The following is a 17,495-nucleotide window of genomic DNA, read 5'->3' as shown; positions in this document are numbered from 1 at the left end:
CTTCGTATCTTCGAAGAGTATTTAGTTTGATCAAATTTATAAGAGACATATACAGCTGTATGATTATTTCCGAAAAAACAGGCGAGGCCCTCCAGGTGTTGGGGGGGTTAGAAACACAATACATCATCGCATTATCCCTGCATAACTGTTGATTCACTATAAGTTTGTGCTGTTTACATAATGCTCGTACAGCAAAACACATTTGACTCAGGTTCACTTAGTTCATGTCTGGCATCTTTTAGTGTTGGGACCGCTCCATCTATCAGTTTCAAATGATCTCCAAATCCTGCATAACGGCTCGTTAGAATGCTTGATTCTGATTGGCCAGTAGCGACATTTGCTGGTTCGTTATTACCAGATAACCACCTCTCAAAACTAATAACACACGGTAACCCGGATGCAGCAAATCCTTTTGACAGGTTTTCTTTAACGAATTAAACAAAAATATGTCTTTTAATAACATATATGACATTGTATTTACAAATGATTAAACCAAATTGCCTGTTTGTGACATTTGAACGTCGTTTCTTACCTAAAAACCGAAAGTAAACGGCTTTTCCTCGCGGAAGGTCTGCATTCGGTAAAAATTAGCTGATAAAATATTTCAAATTCACATTTCATGTCCATTTTTTCCCCCCATGTGGCAGGTAGCCGTGTTATAAGTGGGATAATATACAAGCAGCCGGCTGTTATCACGAAATAAGCCCATTCAGCTTTGCGTCGGGTCCTGATCACACTGTCGGGGCTTATTTCTGCGATAACAACCAGCTGCCTGTACATTATCCCTTACATAACATTCATCACCGAAATGCAGTGAACAAACAAACACAGCTGAAATTCTGTACAACGAACAAAGGAGCACATTGATGGGCGAGCTCTTTCTCTCACTCTCGCTGGTTGACGTGTGTGTGCTCTTTCTCTCGGTTGCGCTGGTTGACACGTGGGCATGCCTTTCCGGGAGAATTGCCCAATAAGGGACTAAGAAAAGTTGTTACGTACAGGAATTTCATGTTTGACAAAAACTTCCCGAAACTTATACGAACCGTGGGGGAGTGTATCGAGCACAGAAATACTACATCAGACGCCCAACTCGTTTTTTGACAAGTTGACCATGTTAAGAATGAGAAGCCAGCACGTTTAACATTGTAAAGAAGTCAGAATGCATGAAACGCTGTTGAACCACCCCTTTAACTTTCAGAATGTTATTCATTCATATAGTGACTATTATTGAACATCAAACTGGTGATGTTTCTTAAAGGGATAGTTAACCAAAAAATTGTAATGCTGTCATCATTTACTAACCTTCGAATTGTTCCAAATCTGTATAAATTTCTTTGTTCTGATGAACACAGAGAAAGATATTTGGAAGAATGCTTATAACTAAACAGATCTTGGTCACAATTCACTATAGAGGAAAAATTACACAAAAGAATATATTTTGAAGAATGTAGGAAAGCAAACAGTTCTGGGCCACTTTTGACTACCATTGTAATTTTTCAGTGGGGACAAAGCGGTTTGGTTTCAAGCATTCTTCCAAATATCTTTCTCTGTTCACCAATCTCAGTCCCCTCAAACAGTTCTCAAAACACACTTTTCCCTTTACAAAGTTTTCTAAATTCAGCCAATCAGATTAGAGTTTGCCAAAGTTCAAGGCAGTCTGTGGGTGGCCTCTTAGCTGGAAATTAAATGTTCAGTTTTCTACAATGGAAGTCAATGGAGGCCAATGTTGTTGGGTTACCGACAATCTTCAAAATATCTTCTTTTGTGTTTTGCACAACAAAGTAAGTCAGACAGGTTTTGAACAACATTAAGTGATCCCTTCACTTCAATTTGCTTACTAAGGAAAATAATACAGTTTCATAAACAACAGCTCCGGCCAACAAAGATATTAGAATTAGTCTTTTTATGCTTCGAGCGGTGTCCGAGTCTTGCCAAAAAGCAAAGCTGAGTAATGACACAGTCTGCAAGAACGGAGAGCAATGAAGAATGCCAAGTGACTCTGTCCGTGTGTTCCAGTCTCAACCAGTCTCAGCAGAACCTCCCCAGCGCAGCTGTTCTAGCGATGAGAGCAACACAATAGAAGGTGACCCACTTATTGTGCCTCGTCCCTCTGCAACTCGTCGTCTCTGAATACACTCTGGCCCAATTTAAACAATCTGTTCATAATGTGTGGCATGGGGTAAAAGATGTTTGGTAGATTGCAGATCATAATAATTTAAGCCACAAGAGTTCACCTGGAAAAGAGAATATCTCTGGACGTTCCTGCCGACAAAAGGAGTTACATACAAAGTGAAAATGACGTCATGCACAAATCTGCATGAAGTCCATCAGGTGTTGTAGTGACTGTATCATCCCGTGAATAAAAAAAAGAGAGATAATATTTCCATTGTCCTCGATGTGCCAAGCAAAGCCCAACCATGCAAACGTAAAGCTGGTTTTTAGATTCATCTGCCTCTGGCAACAGCAGCATATGCTAGAAATTAGCTTGAGTAATTCAGTCAGAATGTTCTGTATAACTCAGAACAGAAAGGAAACTCTGTGCACTTTATCAGCCTCAATAGAAAATAACCAGCACATGTGGATTGGTGAAGATAAGTGTATTTTAAAGGAATTGTTTGCCCAAAATGAAAACTCATCATTTACTCACCCTCATGTCACTTCAAACCTGTATTAGTTTCTTTCTTCTGCCAAACACAAAAGAAGATATTTTGAAGAATGTCTGTAACCAAACATAATTGCCCCCCATTGACTCCCATTAGATGGACATAAAAGCACAGAGTAATTTCTCAAACTTTATGTCCCACGGAAGAAAGAGTCATTATATAGGTTTTGAAACACACAAGGGTGAATAAACGATGACAAAATTAGTATTCTTGGGTGAAATATCCCTTTAAGATACAAACCAAACAAATACCACATACACGTCTTTGGTTTAATATTAATTGATAGGGCTGCAAATTTACAGGTCACTACAACGAAAGGAAAACATCTCGGTAACGCTGCATTATTTATTCTGCTTGCAAAACTAGATGCTTAAACAGCATCATGGGGTATACAGCTAATTAATCTAAGTACATTTTAGAAGAAAGAATTTATCGCCTCAGTCAACATTGTCTCCAAGATGGAGCATTTGATATCATTGATAAACAGAAGAGCTGGCAGGAAAAACAACACTCTTTGCCCTTCCTGCTAGTGGAGGCTATGAAAACAGAAGTTCAAAAAAAGGAAAGAAATAATAACGATCCATGTCAATGATGATGACTGTTCACTGTAAGAATTTGTTGACAGTTATGACTGTTTTACGAATGACAAATAAAACTTTGTATCCTGACAACAAGCAGGAATAAAAGCCAAAAAGGGCAAACCTCTGACAAGACTTCATAGACAAGTTTGTTATTTTGTCAATAACAAAGATTTTAATGCACATAGAAAAACAAACGTGTCACCAAACATCTGGTCAAATATGAGATTAACAGCATTATTTGTTGTAGTCAAAATTGACTAAAAATAAACTTGGGTTCATTCAGGAATAAGTTTTTGATTAGAAATTAAACATTTTTCGAAAAAGACTTTTCAGTCTAAAGGATGATTTCAGAACTGTTTGTGCAGGGGTGTTAGCCACCGCTAACGTTCAATTGATGATTAGCATGTGGTGATGAAATTGATATGAATTCATACTTAAAGGAAAATTTTCAGTCAAAGTTTTGGAATAAAAGCTATGTACAATTTAAGGAAACCAATCCCACAATTTAATTCCATAGATATGTAGTCCTGTTCAGAGTGTGACTGGCCTTATTTTCCTCTTTCTACTCCGTGTCTGTTGCATCAAGTGCTGCAAGAAACTTATGGCACTTTGCAATGAGGACATTAATGGCCTCACTAACCAGGACTTCAGGAGGCAGAATCCCTGTTGACTCCACTGAGACTGAGGAGAGAACACAGTAAGAAACTGTCATTTATAACATCTCTATTAAATCACAAACAATACTGCATTGTATGCAACGCCCTTTATTGTGAACATACATATGAAATGATCCCGCACTCTTCCGAGTTTCACCGCGTTCTTCAAGTCCTCGTGTCTGAGAACTTCTCTGCTGCATGTGTCCAAACGACTGTTAACAACCTTTGCCACTTGCTTTCCTAAAATGCATGAGTTGTTGAATACCACAACATATGAAGTACCAAATATTAAGACTACTTGTAAATTAAATGGGGAAAGTCGTACCATTAACATTGACGAGTTCAATAACTCCAGGTGAGAAGCAGCGCTTTAACCTCTCTGCCTTTTCCCCCTCAATGGTTTCTAATAATGTGATTTCAGGAAGAAGTCTGTAACTTGCAGTGGCCACTGGAGAAAACTTTGCATGATCTTTTCCTGTGAGGTGCCAATAAAAAGCAATTCATAAAAAGACAAGAAAAATGTGTTGTTTTGTAGTTATACAATATTTAATCCTTGTTTAAAAAGGACTATTCAACTCCGATACTCAAAAATGTACCATAAAAAGCCTCTGATACTAGCTTACCTATTCCTTTGACACAGTGCATGACTATATCAAGTTCCTGTCCTGGTCGGAGCTGTGCCAGGAGAATGTCATCATGCACAGGGCCAATCTTGGCATCTGCAAACACATCGGCCTGGTTTCCAACTGGGATCCATTTAATGTCACCGGAGTACACTGAAACCAAACACAAGAGGTCAACATAACACTGTAAACACTACAAATATATCTGGAAGGTAGTATAAAACTCACTGACTTGATTCTTACGGTTTACAGTATTAAGACTTGTCATGCAAGTTGTGTGAAAGTGACATGACCAGTATGAAACTGTACTTTATCTGAAGTATAAAGTAAACCTCACTTTACTCACCCATGTGATTAAGATATAATTCCTTGGGATCCGATGAATCTTTAGGTGCTCTAGGATTCCGGGAGCATTTTACCTTCAGCTGAAGCTGAATTGTGTCAATTTCTGTACCTTCTTGATCCTCTGATAAACAAAACACACACTTCCCCATGTCTTTATGTCTTTAATGACACAAGTTTGTGCTGGCAGTTATGAAATGATATACATTTTTCTTACAGCTGAACACAGTTAATATATTTAAAAAAAAAAAAACATTCTGATGGTGTTTGCTTTATGTTCTCACCTGGATTCCTGTATTCAAAAAGACGAGGATCTGCTTTAATGGGCACAAGACCAAGTCTTTGGGCCAAAATCTCATCCTGAATAATGGATGTGTTGTTGTAAATGAACGCTTTTTCAATTGCCATTGTTGGGACCTGAATTGGCAAATGAGGTTAGACAAATGAATAAACAATGAAGATTTTATCACCAAGTAAATATATATAATTACTGCTGTTACCTAAAATACAGCTACATGACTATTTGTCATACGATTAACTTTGATCAATAATTCTCAGAGAAGTTTCATTTTTGAAATAATTTTCTGTATAACAATATTTTCCGGAAGATGAAATTTCCATCCTTTATTTTAGGAAGAGAGTTATACTCCATTAAACACATGTTGACTGCCCTATGGGCTGTGCTCTCACAATACAACCTGCTATTCAACACCTCTCTGCAGATGTTAAACATAAAACCATTAAAAAAACATCAAATGCAAAAGAATGATGATGGTGGAATTTTAGTTTGGAAAACACTTAATTAAATAATTATTTAAGAGTAAATAATCAAATATTAATTATAGAAATTATTAATAATATAATGTTAACAACTATTTCGGAATTTGCATAATATAGAAGTATAAAAAAACACAACTTCGTGAAACTGGCTCGGTCTTCTGTAGCCACATGAACACTATAATAGCATAAGTTGATCTTGGTGACCTCATGAACCTTACCTCAGCAAGTAAAATACGCCGAAAAGCGTTTGCAATTGCAGCATCTGTTCCAATCATATCAAATTCCAACGTGGTTTCATCGGAATGTATAATATTAATCTTGAAATTCTGAAGGGGACGAATAGACAAATGTTTACACCAAATAGGTATTAAATGAATTAACAACGAAGATATTCGTGACAATGAATGTAAAATCCTTTCAATTTCGCACACACCTCTTTAAATTTTTCCAGGTCCCATGTGTCATCGTAACCAGGATAATTTCCAGGAAAATCTGTAGTATGGACCTGAATATGGTTGAAATATAATAACAGTTATATATGTTGATAACTGGAATACACTCTAATATCTAGAAGTTTACATATACATCTGTACAGTGAAACTGCATGGCATGTGCACCCGCATTTTATCAGATTGCAAATGTTTAATCTCCTATTCATCTATGTCCACATCAGCATACAACAAACCACATGTCATTTTCTCGAAGAGGCTTAACTTACATTTTTAACGCCAAATTCACCCAATATTACTCGATCACGAATTTCATCCACGTTGCTCCTGGACGCCGCCATGTTTTCTGTCATGCCTCCCTTGCGCCAGTAGGGAGCAGAAACACACTGACACTGCCAAAAAGGTTTCTTACTTTATTCTGTCTATGCATACATGATTCCCAAATAAGCAGACAAGCGCAGCTGGTTTTGAAGGACCATGTCTGCAAAAACAATCAGTGAATACGTAAATGCAGGCCATTTATATCAATTTGGGCTACTATACTCTTTAATGTCCTGCTGTGTATGTCGTGTTTGTTCGTTTTTTACATTGATGTGCTTATTTGAGCGTTTTCTCTTACAACTCTTAGTCTCAGTCATTTATTTATTTGTCTTAATTTCTTAAGTTCTTAGTTTTTTCCTCCTTTAAATTTTGGGACTTTTATTCTAGTCAAGTTAAAGTGCCCACTGGTTAATGTATTTGAGCGCAGGGACTTTTATTTTATACGCATTAAAACTGCTTACTGAGTGTCGCGCGCGCGCACCGCGTACAGAAGTGTTGTAGAAAGTGTATCTGAAATTAACAGTTCGTTATCCAGTTTTTGTAAACACTGTAGAAGACACCGGATAGGCAATCTTCGTTGTTGTGCAGTCGTTTGAACAGCATTTGCGTGGATTATGGACGAAACTGTAGAGAGAGGTGCAGCGGAGCGATCTGCGCGTGGGTCAACAAACACTTCCTACTGTGAAGACGAACAAACTGACCACAGCGAGAGAGATCATGACGACGACGACGAGGTACGACATCAAAAGTTTGTACAACATTGTTATTACACAAAATTAAATTTTACATTTGCTATTGGGTTTCTATTATTATTTATGTAGATGGCCTTGCATACTAAACGTTGACATAATTCTTTCTTTTTGTGCAAAGCGTTCACTGCCCCTCAGGGAATTTTATCCGTATATTCGCTGTGCCCTTTGCAATGGATTTTTCATTGACGCAACCACCATTACAGAGTGTCTTCATACCTGTAAGTCTTAATTATTTTTTTCATAGTCATAAATAATTTAGTCGTAACTTGAAATGTTTTGCATTACACCAGTTTATCTGACTTTCATTCTCTTTCCACTCACACAGTTTGTAAGAGCTGTATAGTAAGGCACTTTTTCTACAGCAACAGGTGTCCGAACTGTGCTATTGTAGTTCACCAGACACAGCCATTGTACAACATAAGGTATCCTTGTCTTTTATTTTTTCCTATTTTTTCATCATTTTTATGATGAAATCACTATACTGTTGTTGTTTACTAGTTTAGGGCTACCACTAGAGATAGTTGTTATTTTCAGGACACTCCCTTTTGTCTAATTGCTGGCACCATGAACAGTAATGGCCTCCCATATGCCCCATGGGTCCTTAGGGATTTTTATGTTCTGTGGCATATTGTTTAAGCTTGGTTGTTAAGGAGTCAAGTTGTCTTTGTGTTTCTTTTAGACCTGATAGACAATTACAAGACATTGTATTTAAAATGGTTCCATATTTGGAAGGAGGTAAGCAGCATTTTATTGATTGGCTCATATGGGTGCACAGTCTGTCATTTGAGTAATTTTGGATTTTTGTCTTTCTAGATGAAAGGTCACGGATATGTGAATTTTATAAAAAGAGAGGACTTGAAGTTCCAAAGCCAGGTTTGTGAATATAGTGTATGCTTTTCAGTACATAAAACAAATTGAGTGGTGCTGTGAGAGATTAAGATTTCGTGATGCACTTCTCTTTTACCCCAGTGGCAGTGCCAGCGCCAGCCATCAAGCTGCCCCCGAGACAGAGGAGAGACATGCTGCCTCAGTCTGTTTTTACTATCCCCTCAGAGCTGGATATGTCTCTGATGCTGGAGTTTTTGGGGTCAGTAGTGTATTTGCACATTTATTATTAACTTTCAGTTACAAGTGCTCAATGACAACCTTTAAAGTTGACTTCAGTTGCTCCCATTTGAAACAACAAAAAACTTCTTACCCAAATAATGCTCTAAAGTTTTTTCTTTCCATTTTTACTTAAATATTTTAATTATTTTAAATATGTGACACTATGATTGTCAACTGGGTGGTGACAGCTGTTATTTCTATATTTTCTGAATGGCAAGAAGATCATGTGCACCACAAGATGGAGCCAATCCATTAAAAACCAGAGCGTTCTTTTTCTGTTTTCTTGGTTGAACTGATTATGCACAATTGTAAAAGACTACCTGTGCATTTATTTTGTTTTGTGTAAACAAGAGAGATGTGATCTGTTCTACTAAATATCTCTTATAATTTTTTTTGTTTTTCCAGAGCTGAAGAGGGCATTGCAAACTATAAGGTAACGTTCAAATTGTGTTGTTTTCCTTATACAGTATGAATAAATAAATTTCAGTTATGTTTTGTGTAGAATTAAAATAATAATTGTGATGTAGGCACACTCTATTTTAATATTCTAATTATTTGTTCACTTTCAAGCCTCTCGAGAGGAAGTATGTACGTGTTTCAGGGGAAGCTACAATCCATCATGTCGAGCTCTTTATCCGGAGAAAGATGGAGCTGAGCCCAAATTACAAGGTGAAACACAAAGACATGCATTTTATTTCCCTTTATTTCACCGACATTTTTTACTCACCCACTCTTGCGTACATTTTGTATTGTAAACCACCTCTTTAGACACCAAAGATGATGTTGCAAGTGTTGAACAGGTTGTTTTTTACGCCAGTGGCACAAAAACTATTTTAGATGGCCAGCTCTTTCAGAGGTCTGACAGTGGCTGAGGATGTGTCGGGTGAACACACACCCCTGCTGTGTTAAAAGCTCAATAATTCAAACTGACAGGACTTGTAAAATGAATCAGATGCTTCTTGCACAGAAGAAAGACATGCCGAGTCATTCAATGTCTAATATATTCTTTGACAAATATATTCGTCTTCATTTACATTTTTACCCAACAGTATAATTCATTTCGATTTAATTCAGTCATAAAATCAGTAGCTCTTTAGTATCAGCCAGTGCTGTTTCCAGTATAAGGTTATGCAAAAGAGTGTTTAACGAAATTATGTTATAAGGATGTTTCCTTTTCTCTCTAAACACTTCAGTGGCTCTCTCACACTTTACAATCCAGCCACGTTGCCGTTTAATTAGTTTTCCCACTAATCCCAATGCTGGATAAGGATTTAAGTCTTTGAAAAGGACCATGGCTCAGTCAAGCATGGAAATAGCCATCTGCAGTTGTGAATAACAGTGGTTCTGTTAAAAAAAGTATTTAACTCTATTATTCATACTTATGTTATTCAGCTGTAACTACTGCAGACAGCTGCGTCTGGTTAAACAGAGTCTCTTGCAGTTTAAGGCTGTGGTCTTCTAAATATGCCATATGGACAAATGCAGGTTGCACGTTGTAAAGCTAAACAGTCGTACCTGGATTACTGGTTTAAGGTACTTTCCTGGCACCTAATCACTCTTGATTAGCAAAACTTGTCTGGCCAAGCGAGGAAACTTTTAGTGGTGGGGAAATCTAGAGATAAATGACGAATTCGTGAAGTCTGGGAGATGGGAAGCGGTTTACACCGCTCTACTAGGCTCTAAAAATTGCCTAATGATGTTGAGAATAGGATAGAAGCTGTATTTTTTTGTACATTTGGAGGCTTAAAGTGCTTTTTATCTAACATTTTTTGGTCAGTTTGGGAAAAGCTTTACCTATTCTATATGTGCTTTAACTACAAAATTGGTTAAAATGCCCATCTCTCAATCTTAGCAATCGCATAGTATAGTGTCATAGTATATGTCTTTTGCATTGGCAGGCATCAAAAAGTTGTATGTACTGTATGTATATAAATGGCTTTAGCATATATTTAATTTTCTTTATTTGAACAATAGAGTTATTTTGTGGCATTCAATTGAATTGTTGACTACATTGGCAGGTGGATGTTGTATGTGGGGAGCATCTCCTTGAACACTGCCAGTCTTTGAGAGAAGTGTGTAACACCCTGGGAAAACATGCATTACAGGTAGGTGCCTGACAAAACAGTCACATGAGCTCAGTTTTTCATCCTTTAAATTGATAAGAATGTAGTTCATGATCTTCTCCATATGAACTTGTAAATATGTGCATATAAGCATAAGCTAGACAACATACAGAAAATAATGGTAATTATTTGTGGATTGTGATAGTCAGTAACTGTAGCAGTGTGATGTTTGAGAGAGATCCAACCCAGCCTGAAGTAAGCTTATAATAAGTGTGAACTACAGGCGCCTCATCTAGTTTCTATCTCACTCTCTTCACACAGCATTACATTAGAGCCTCACCTGCAGCCTCAAGTGTTGATGTCTCTAAAAATAGCATTCACAGCAGACTCTCCTAACTGAGGTTTTCTTTGTATAAAGGATTTTTGTTTACAACATTTAAATGAGATCTTTATTTAGCATATTTGTTGTGTGAGTGAGACAGGCCAGGTTCTGAACATTGTGTTTGTTTTATATTTTCTTCTTGGTTCAACAAATATGATTATGAGTATTAATCAAGTTAATGATACATCGATACTTAAATGTATTATTGTGCTCTTTCAGGATGGGATGTTGGTTCTGCATTTTGGGCTTGTGCTGCCAGCTCAGTGAGAGAAGCTACAAAAGAGACCAACTACTGTAAAAAACTGTGAACCAGGGTGTATAGATATTTCATAACGAGGGCTAAACTGAACTTTAAAGGAATAGTTCACCCAAAAAATTAAATTCTGTCATGAATTACTCTCTAGTTGTTCCAAATCTCAATAAATTTCTTTGCGCTGATGAATACAGACTTTGCGCTGATGAATACACAGAAAGATTTGGACAAATGCTTGTAACCAAACAGTTCTTGGTCTCTATTGACTACCATATGTTGGAGAAATTACAATGGTAGTCAAAAGTGCCCCAGAACTGTTTTCTGTCCTTGCTTTTTTTAAACAAAAAAATAAAGTAAAATTTTCCTACGATGGTAGTCAATGGGGTCCAAGAACTGTTTGGTTACAAGCATTTGTCCAAATGTGTTCATCAGAACAAAGAAATTTGTACAGATTTGGAACTTGGAAAAGGTGAGTAGATGAAGACAGTATTTTTATTTTAAGGTGACCTATCCCTTTAAAAAGATTATACTATGCAAAATGATTTGTACTTCCAGCTCTGATTATTTTATGCTTTAAAAGCAAAATAAAAAAATACCAGCATTGTTTCAGCAAATGCACTGATAAACTTCAGTACTGTAATGAAATATTTACACTAAACACTGTCTGATAAAACAATAAACTTTACTTTATAAATGCATTACTTTTCTGTAAATTATGTTTTATGCTTCTGCTGATGTTGCAGAAAAACTAAAGCAATTTTCTCCTAGTCTCATAAGAAATATCATTGTTTGGGGTGCATTATTACTATTCGCACTGTCACAGTAGTGGAAATTAGTTATTAGTTTACTCTTAATTATCTGAAAAAATTAAATGATTTGTTAAGTTGTCTTTTTTATCCTTCAACTGTGATTTGTGGTTTACTTTATTCTGGGTTTTCCAGGTCTCTTTTGATTTTGTAGGATTGTTACAGAATTGTTTGAGTATTAAAAAAATATAATCATTTTTGAAAAAGCAACAATGTGAGCAAATAGAGGTTTGTCCTTGTTGGTTTATTTGTATGATTTATTTAAGTATGATCCATTTTCATTCACACATTTTTACAGTTTTGAAAAATCCTTTGTAACTATGCCCCACTTCTGATTACTGTAGTGTGTTCCTGTGACGCTGTTATTGTCCTCACTAAAGATACATTTGCCTAAATGTTATGAAACGTTAATCATCTCATGCGATACTAATAAAGGTTCGTTTTGCTAAAGCCACTATCATGAAATGCTCTAGAGAGAGGTTTGCTAAAAGAATAAAGGGAGGGGTCGAGAGATAAACTGCTTAAAACCCAGGGGGTCACGAAAGACTAGAGAGAATGGTTTCCAAGGGAACCGCCTCCACCCGAACTACATCAAATTAAGGTGCTTTAACAGTATTAAGTACAATATAGCTAGAAACCTGTTCTAATTTTAGCGTCAGAGCTTTAATTTATTTGTTTAACTTATGTTTTAATGGTCTATATCCAATTCACTGTATCCTTGTGAGTATAAGATTCACTTTTGCTGACTTTATTCTGAATAGAATTTATAGTCCAGCTACCCGTTTTCCAAAGGGACAATAAATCCTAAAAGGTCATCTGCCAAATTTTCAACAAAACACTGTCATTCAGAACAGCACATGGCAAAAGCTGTGAGGAGAGACAGGGATTAATCAATCAGATCTTTAAATTCTCTGTTGTGTGTGGAGAGAAATAGAATCTATTAGCATTCAAACAGAAGGTCACTTCAAAAAAAGTAAATGCACTTCTGATAAATATAGGTATACCTATATATATCAGAAGTGCATTTACTTGTAGTTTGTTAAAGTATATTGTGTATAAAGGCTCAAACAACGATTAAATATGTAGTACCTAAAATACATAGAGATACAAATGTATTTTATGTGTGATACATGTTTGTTGATGTTGGAGAGAGTGGTTTCTAAATAAAAACAGCAAGACAAATATTAATAATCGTGAGATTTTAATTACTGCTCTTGGTGTGGTTAAGGCATACATGTGGTACAGTTGATGTAAGATTCAATAATTTTGGTCCCTTGTTAGAAATATGCCGCAATGCTCCCAACAAGCATGCTATCTAAAATCATTAAATTAATGTTTATTGTGTATCTCACTCATCTTTTCACATTATGGTTTATGGTCATTAACAGTGCTAAAATGCTATCCCTGAAGCTAAAGTACAACAATTAGGAAAACATATCTGAGGCAATAGTTTTGGAATGTGAAACCAACATTCTAGATATGGTGTTTCAAACATTGTCACAGTAACATTAAAGTGTTTTACCATAAACAACTACTGGCAGTGTTTACTGTGTCAAACATTAAGACTGACATCACACAATAATAAACAGGTTCTTATTAGAGAAACAACTAAATACTACATAATCTATAGCAACATTCTAGTTGGAATTAACATCAACATTATCACTTTTTTCTGTCTTCTTAATGACAGCTGTTTCCTCAGTATTTTCATCTCGCTTAGCAGCTGCTTTGGATTTAGGCTGTGTCTCTTCCTCTTTCTCTTTCTTGGGATTGCGAGTTGAGGTAGAAATGGAGTGACTCTGATACCCGTAACTAATGCTGGGTGCGCTGGAGAAATGCACCCCAGAACTGAAGTGGGTTTCTTCACCCTCCAGTAGTTTCCTGTGAAGATATTAAGTAAGATTGATTAAAAGTTATTTTATAAAGTCATACAGTGACATTCAATGCTATTAATTTTCTGCGCATATTTAACATGGTAACACCATACAAAATTTGTACTCTACCTGTATGCTGCAATTTCAATGTCGAGCGCCATCTTGACATTCAGAAGGTCCTGGTACTCTCTGAGGTGATGAGCCATTTCACTCTTTGTGTTTCTAAGCTCGAGGTCCAGCTGCCCAAATGTTTCCTGGTAAATGGCATTGAAAATAGTTAATATTTTAACACCAGCCTTCTCATTACACGCAATGTCCATCAAATGACAGAAGTTCTATACTGTATTAAGAAATGTATTACATTAAGTAATTCAGTACATAATGTCTGCACCTAAATTCGACTGACTTGTTTAAAAAGGCTGATCTCTTTTTCACTGAATCTCTCAGCAGGAGGTTCAGAGACGCTAATCTCATTTACAGTCTAACTTTCTTCACTTTTAGGTGAAATAGATCATTCTGAAATGCGTATGGTATTTTAGATAGTTGCTATTACATGATCACATTTGTTAAGTATTTCAGTTGTAAACATGAAAGGAAAATAACTTTGAGGCCTTTGTCACGAAGTGACCATGACCTTGCACAAGCCAAAATCCTCTTTATCAAGAGACTCTTAGTGGAATTAACCTCGGCCAACTCGTGCGCATTAGTTCAGCACCATGGACAGAGCCCGCAGAGAAACCATTGAGCTCATTTCACTTATCAAAACGCCATGAATTACGTGTAAAAGGGATTAGGCAAGTGTACATGATCAAAGTAAACACCTCAAGTCCCAACAAGTAAAAAATCGAAGAAAAAAATACATTATAAGTTTAATAAAGCCTACCTGATAACCTGCGACCTCGGTATTGTGCGCATCTTCCATCTCACGGATCTGTCGTTCAAGTGATTCGTTTGTTCCTCTCAGTGTTTCAATTTCGATGGTTTTAGATTGCAGTTGTCTTCTGTAGTCATTGATCTCCTCCCTTGTGGCTCTCATAGCCTCGCTGGTTTTAATGGCTTGTTCGTTCAGACTGGCAAACTTTGATTTGTACCATTCTTCAGCGGACTGTTGGTTTTTAGACGCAATGACTTCGTACTGGCCACGGATCTCTTTGAGGGCCGACGTGAGATCGGGCTTAGACAACTCCACTTCCACAGATATCTGGGCTGCCTGGATCATACTCGTCAAATCCGCCACCTCTTCGTCATGCACCTTCTTCAGAAAATTGATCTCGTCCAAAAGGGACTCGAGTTTTCTTTCCAGGTCCACTCGCACCATCGTGGCATCATCCACGTCCTTTTTGTACGACCTGAGAGTCTGCTCGGCCTCTTCTCGTGCTCTGATCTCGTCCTCGAACTTTCCTCGGAGTTTATGCGAGTCTTCCTCTATGCTGTCTCGTTCAATAAGAATATGGGACTTTTCACTGCTCACTTCATCCAGCTGGGCTCGCAGATCTCTGATCTCTTGCTGATAGAGTTCAGCAAGTCTAGACGGCTCGTTCTGCCTCTGGCGCAGACTCACAAGTTCGGTCTCCAGCACTTTATTGTGCTGCTCCAGATTGCGCACTTTCTCAATAAACATTGCGAAACGGTCATTGAGACCCTGCAGTTGTTCCTTTTCATTGGTTCGGACGATTTTGAACTCGTTGTTTACCACGGATGCTTGCGAAAAGTCCACGGTGTCGAAATGGACCGGGGAGAAAGAAGACGATCGACCAGATCTCTTGTAGTACGCCGGAGGAGATGCGCTGCTGCGGGATACCGACTGAGACCTGAAACCGCTGGAAGACACGGAACTCCGCGAAGAAACATTGCTCATTCTAGAAGGGGAACCCGTAAAGCGAGGGCTTTCCCCAAATATCCTTCTGTAGGATGAGGACGTGTACTGGTTCGACCCGTAGCTCATCTTTGAAGCAACTAAGGGAGTCTAAAAATGGGTGTGCTTCTCTTTATATACCCAGCGGACGGTCTCATTCATCTGCGCGTACATGTTCCCTCTGGTGGTGACAATCAAGATTATGATAATATTCATATCTTAAAAACGTTGATTTCGTTTGTATGCTAACAGGGTTGACAGTGAATTTATACATAAAGTAGTTTGCAGATTTTCTGATCCATTTTAAACAGCTCGTGTAGATGGAACTGTCCGGGTTTGCGCAGTGCTGCATGACTCCGAACTTCAACAGTTTCATTGATTATTTAGTCATGATGTAACGTCTTAAATTCTTTATGGCTTTATAATATTCTGAAAATATTCTACCATTTTTTTCCCCGTCACAAACAAAACACATGCAAGCCTGCAAGCCAAAATTATGAGACAATGAGACTATATCACAGCTAAAACATCTCATACTATTTTAAAATGTATTTTGTAATTTGTATTATTTGTATAATTTATTTTCTAGACTTGCATATCATGAAGTGTTTAATATATCTTCAAAGTGGTATAAAATTAATTATGTTACATTCTTTTAAAATAATTTCAAATATTTATATTTATTACATTTTTTATAAACAGATATTATATCCCAATTACCGATATTGGTACTTTTTAAAATCTAATAATAACGTACAAACAACTGCTGCAGAAATCCTTAAATAGGCGTAAAATAACCTAAAAACTATTAATGTATCTATTTTTAAACAAGTTGTCTATGTGTACATGTAAATCAGACTTCCTCCACCCCTCCAGCAGTAAGATTCGTTTCATTAGTATATCACATTTAATTTCACTTGATCTCATTTTAATGTTTTAAGTATAGTTTGCGTCTTTTGATATAAACAGACAGATCGAAGTAGTTAGAATTGCTTAAAGCCACAATATGGAAAATTTGGACCGCTAGATGGCGCACTTTCGAAACAACAACAAAAGGCGAAGCTAAATGACGTTATGTAGGAGAGTGGAATTATGGGACATGTCGTTTTCACCATCCAGAGGTGTATGGACATCACCCATCATGTTCATGGACGAGGTAATGAATTAATTGTATTTTATGTCATCGTAATGAATTAGCTTGCAAGAAACGTGGACTGTAATGCTATAGCCCGCGACTGATATTGGACTTTGTCAATTGATTTGGTAGCGTAATGCTACACAGTTTTACCTGTTTAAAACAGTCATACAGTCGTCGTTTAAAAAGTAAATTGGAACGAACCCACAGCATTTACAAGTAACGTTATTGGCTACATATTTTTGTGCGACATATACTGTTGTATTTCATAGAGTAACTGCATTCATAACTATTCAAATAATCTGTGCATGAGTATTTCATGTACAATAAAAAAAGTGCTTACCTGTCTATTAAAACACTTGCGAGAGCGGAGTCTCTGTCGAGTCTAAGTTGGTCGCGAAGCTCTCTCCATTTAGAAAACGCTTTTATTTATATAAAAAAGGATATGAATCCTTGTTTTATTTCTTCGTTTGTCCTTAAGCCTGCTTGCCTCATTTGGCCTACGTTTACACTTTTTGGGGGCTCCTTTACTCGCCAAAGAGTAATCGTGATCCATAATAACAGAACAACAGATGCTGCGTCCCAGATGCTGTATAACCACTTCCGCATTTGCGTGTTGCCGTAGTTTCTACAACCGGAAACTGAGGCTAGTGCGAAGCACTGGATATTAAGTCACTGATATACGACAATTACAAGGGAGTCAAGGGACGGGCCATTATTTTAAATAGGAATTTCTCTGGATTTGCACATTCTTGGGAACATTTGGGATAATGTAAGTACACAACTGCATGAAATGTATCACACTGTGCAAGTGATTTTTGGATATTTCATAACAAAATTCTTCCATATTGTG

At 37.1% G+C, this 17,495-nt stretch overlaps 3 protein-coding genes across 3 annotated transcripts; 1 reads left to right on the top strand and 2 right to left on the bottom strand.

Annotated features, from left to right (window-relative positions):
* Positions 1-3,013: 3,013 nt before the first annotated feature.
* On the bottom strand, positions 3,014-6,453 carry polr1c (RNA polymerase I and III subunit C). Its single transcript, XM_057342368.1, has 9 exons — positions 6,364-6,453; positions 6,079-6,150; positions 5,864-5,971; positions 5,150-5,282; positions 4,870-4,989; positions 4,524-4,676; positions 4,226-4,375; positions 4,024-4,140; positions 3,014-3,925 (listed from the first exon to the last, which is right to left on the bottom strand). The coding sequence occupies exons 1-9, from the start codon at positions 6,445-6,447 to the stop codon at positions 3,807-3,809; spliced, it is 1,056 nt and encodes a 351-aa protein (XP_057198351.1). The 5' UTR covers positions 6,448-6,453; the 3' UTR covers positions 3,014-3,806.
* A 423-nt stretch (positions 6,454-6,876) lies between these two features.
* pcgf6 (polycomb group ring finger 6) lies at positions 6,877-12,806 on the top strand. Its single transcript, XM_057342790.1, has 10 exons — positions 6,877-7,149; positions 7,286-7,385; positions 7,493-7,589; positions 7,847-7,902; positions 7,981-8,040; positions 8,137-8,254; positions 8,680-8,707; positions 8,845-8,943; positions 10,293-10,379; positions 10,939-12,806. The coding sequence occupies exons 1-10, from the start codon at positions 7,030-7,032 to the stop codon at positions 10,984-10,986; spliced, it is 813 nt and encodes a 270-aa protein (XP_057198773.1). The 5' UTR covers positions 6,877-7,029; the 3' UTR covers positions 10,987-12,806.
* Positions 12,807-12,968: 162 nt separating this feature from the next.
* inaa (internexin neuronal intermediate filament protein, alpha a) lies at positions 12,969-15,634 on the bottom strand. Its single transcript, XM_057342789.1, has 3 exons — positions 14,536-15,634; positions 13,782-13,906; positions 12,969-13,659 (listed from the first exon to the last, which is right to left on the bottom strand). Exons 1-3 carry the CDS (start codon positions 15,595-15,597, stop codon positions 13,416-13,418), a joined length of 1,431 nt encoding a protein of 476 aa, XP_057198772.1. The 5' UTR covers positions 15,598-15,634; the 3' UTR covers positions 12,969-13,415.
* Positions 15,635-17,495: the final 1,861 nt, after the last annotated feature.

The sequence above is a fragment of the Triplophysa rosa genome, linkage group LG9 (genome assembly GCF_024868665.1).
Source record: "Triplophysa rosa linkage group LG9, Trosa_1v2, whole genome shotgun sequence".
NCBI classification, from domain to species: domain Eukaryota; kingdom Metazoa; phylum Chordata; class Actinopteri; order Cypriniformes; family Nemacheilidae; genus Triplophysa; species Triplophysa rosa.
This window is presented reverse-complemented; position numbering and strand designations above follow the sequence as displayed.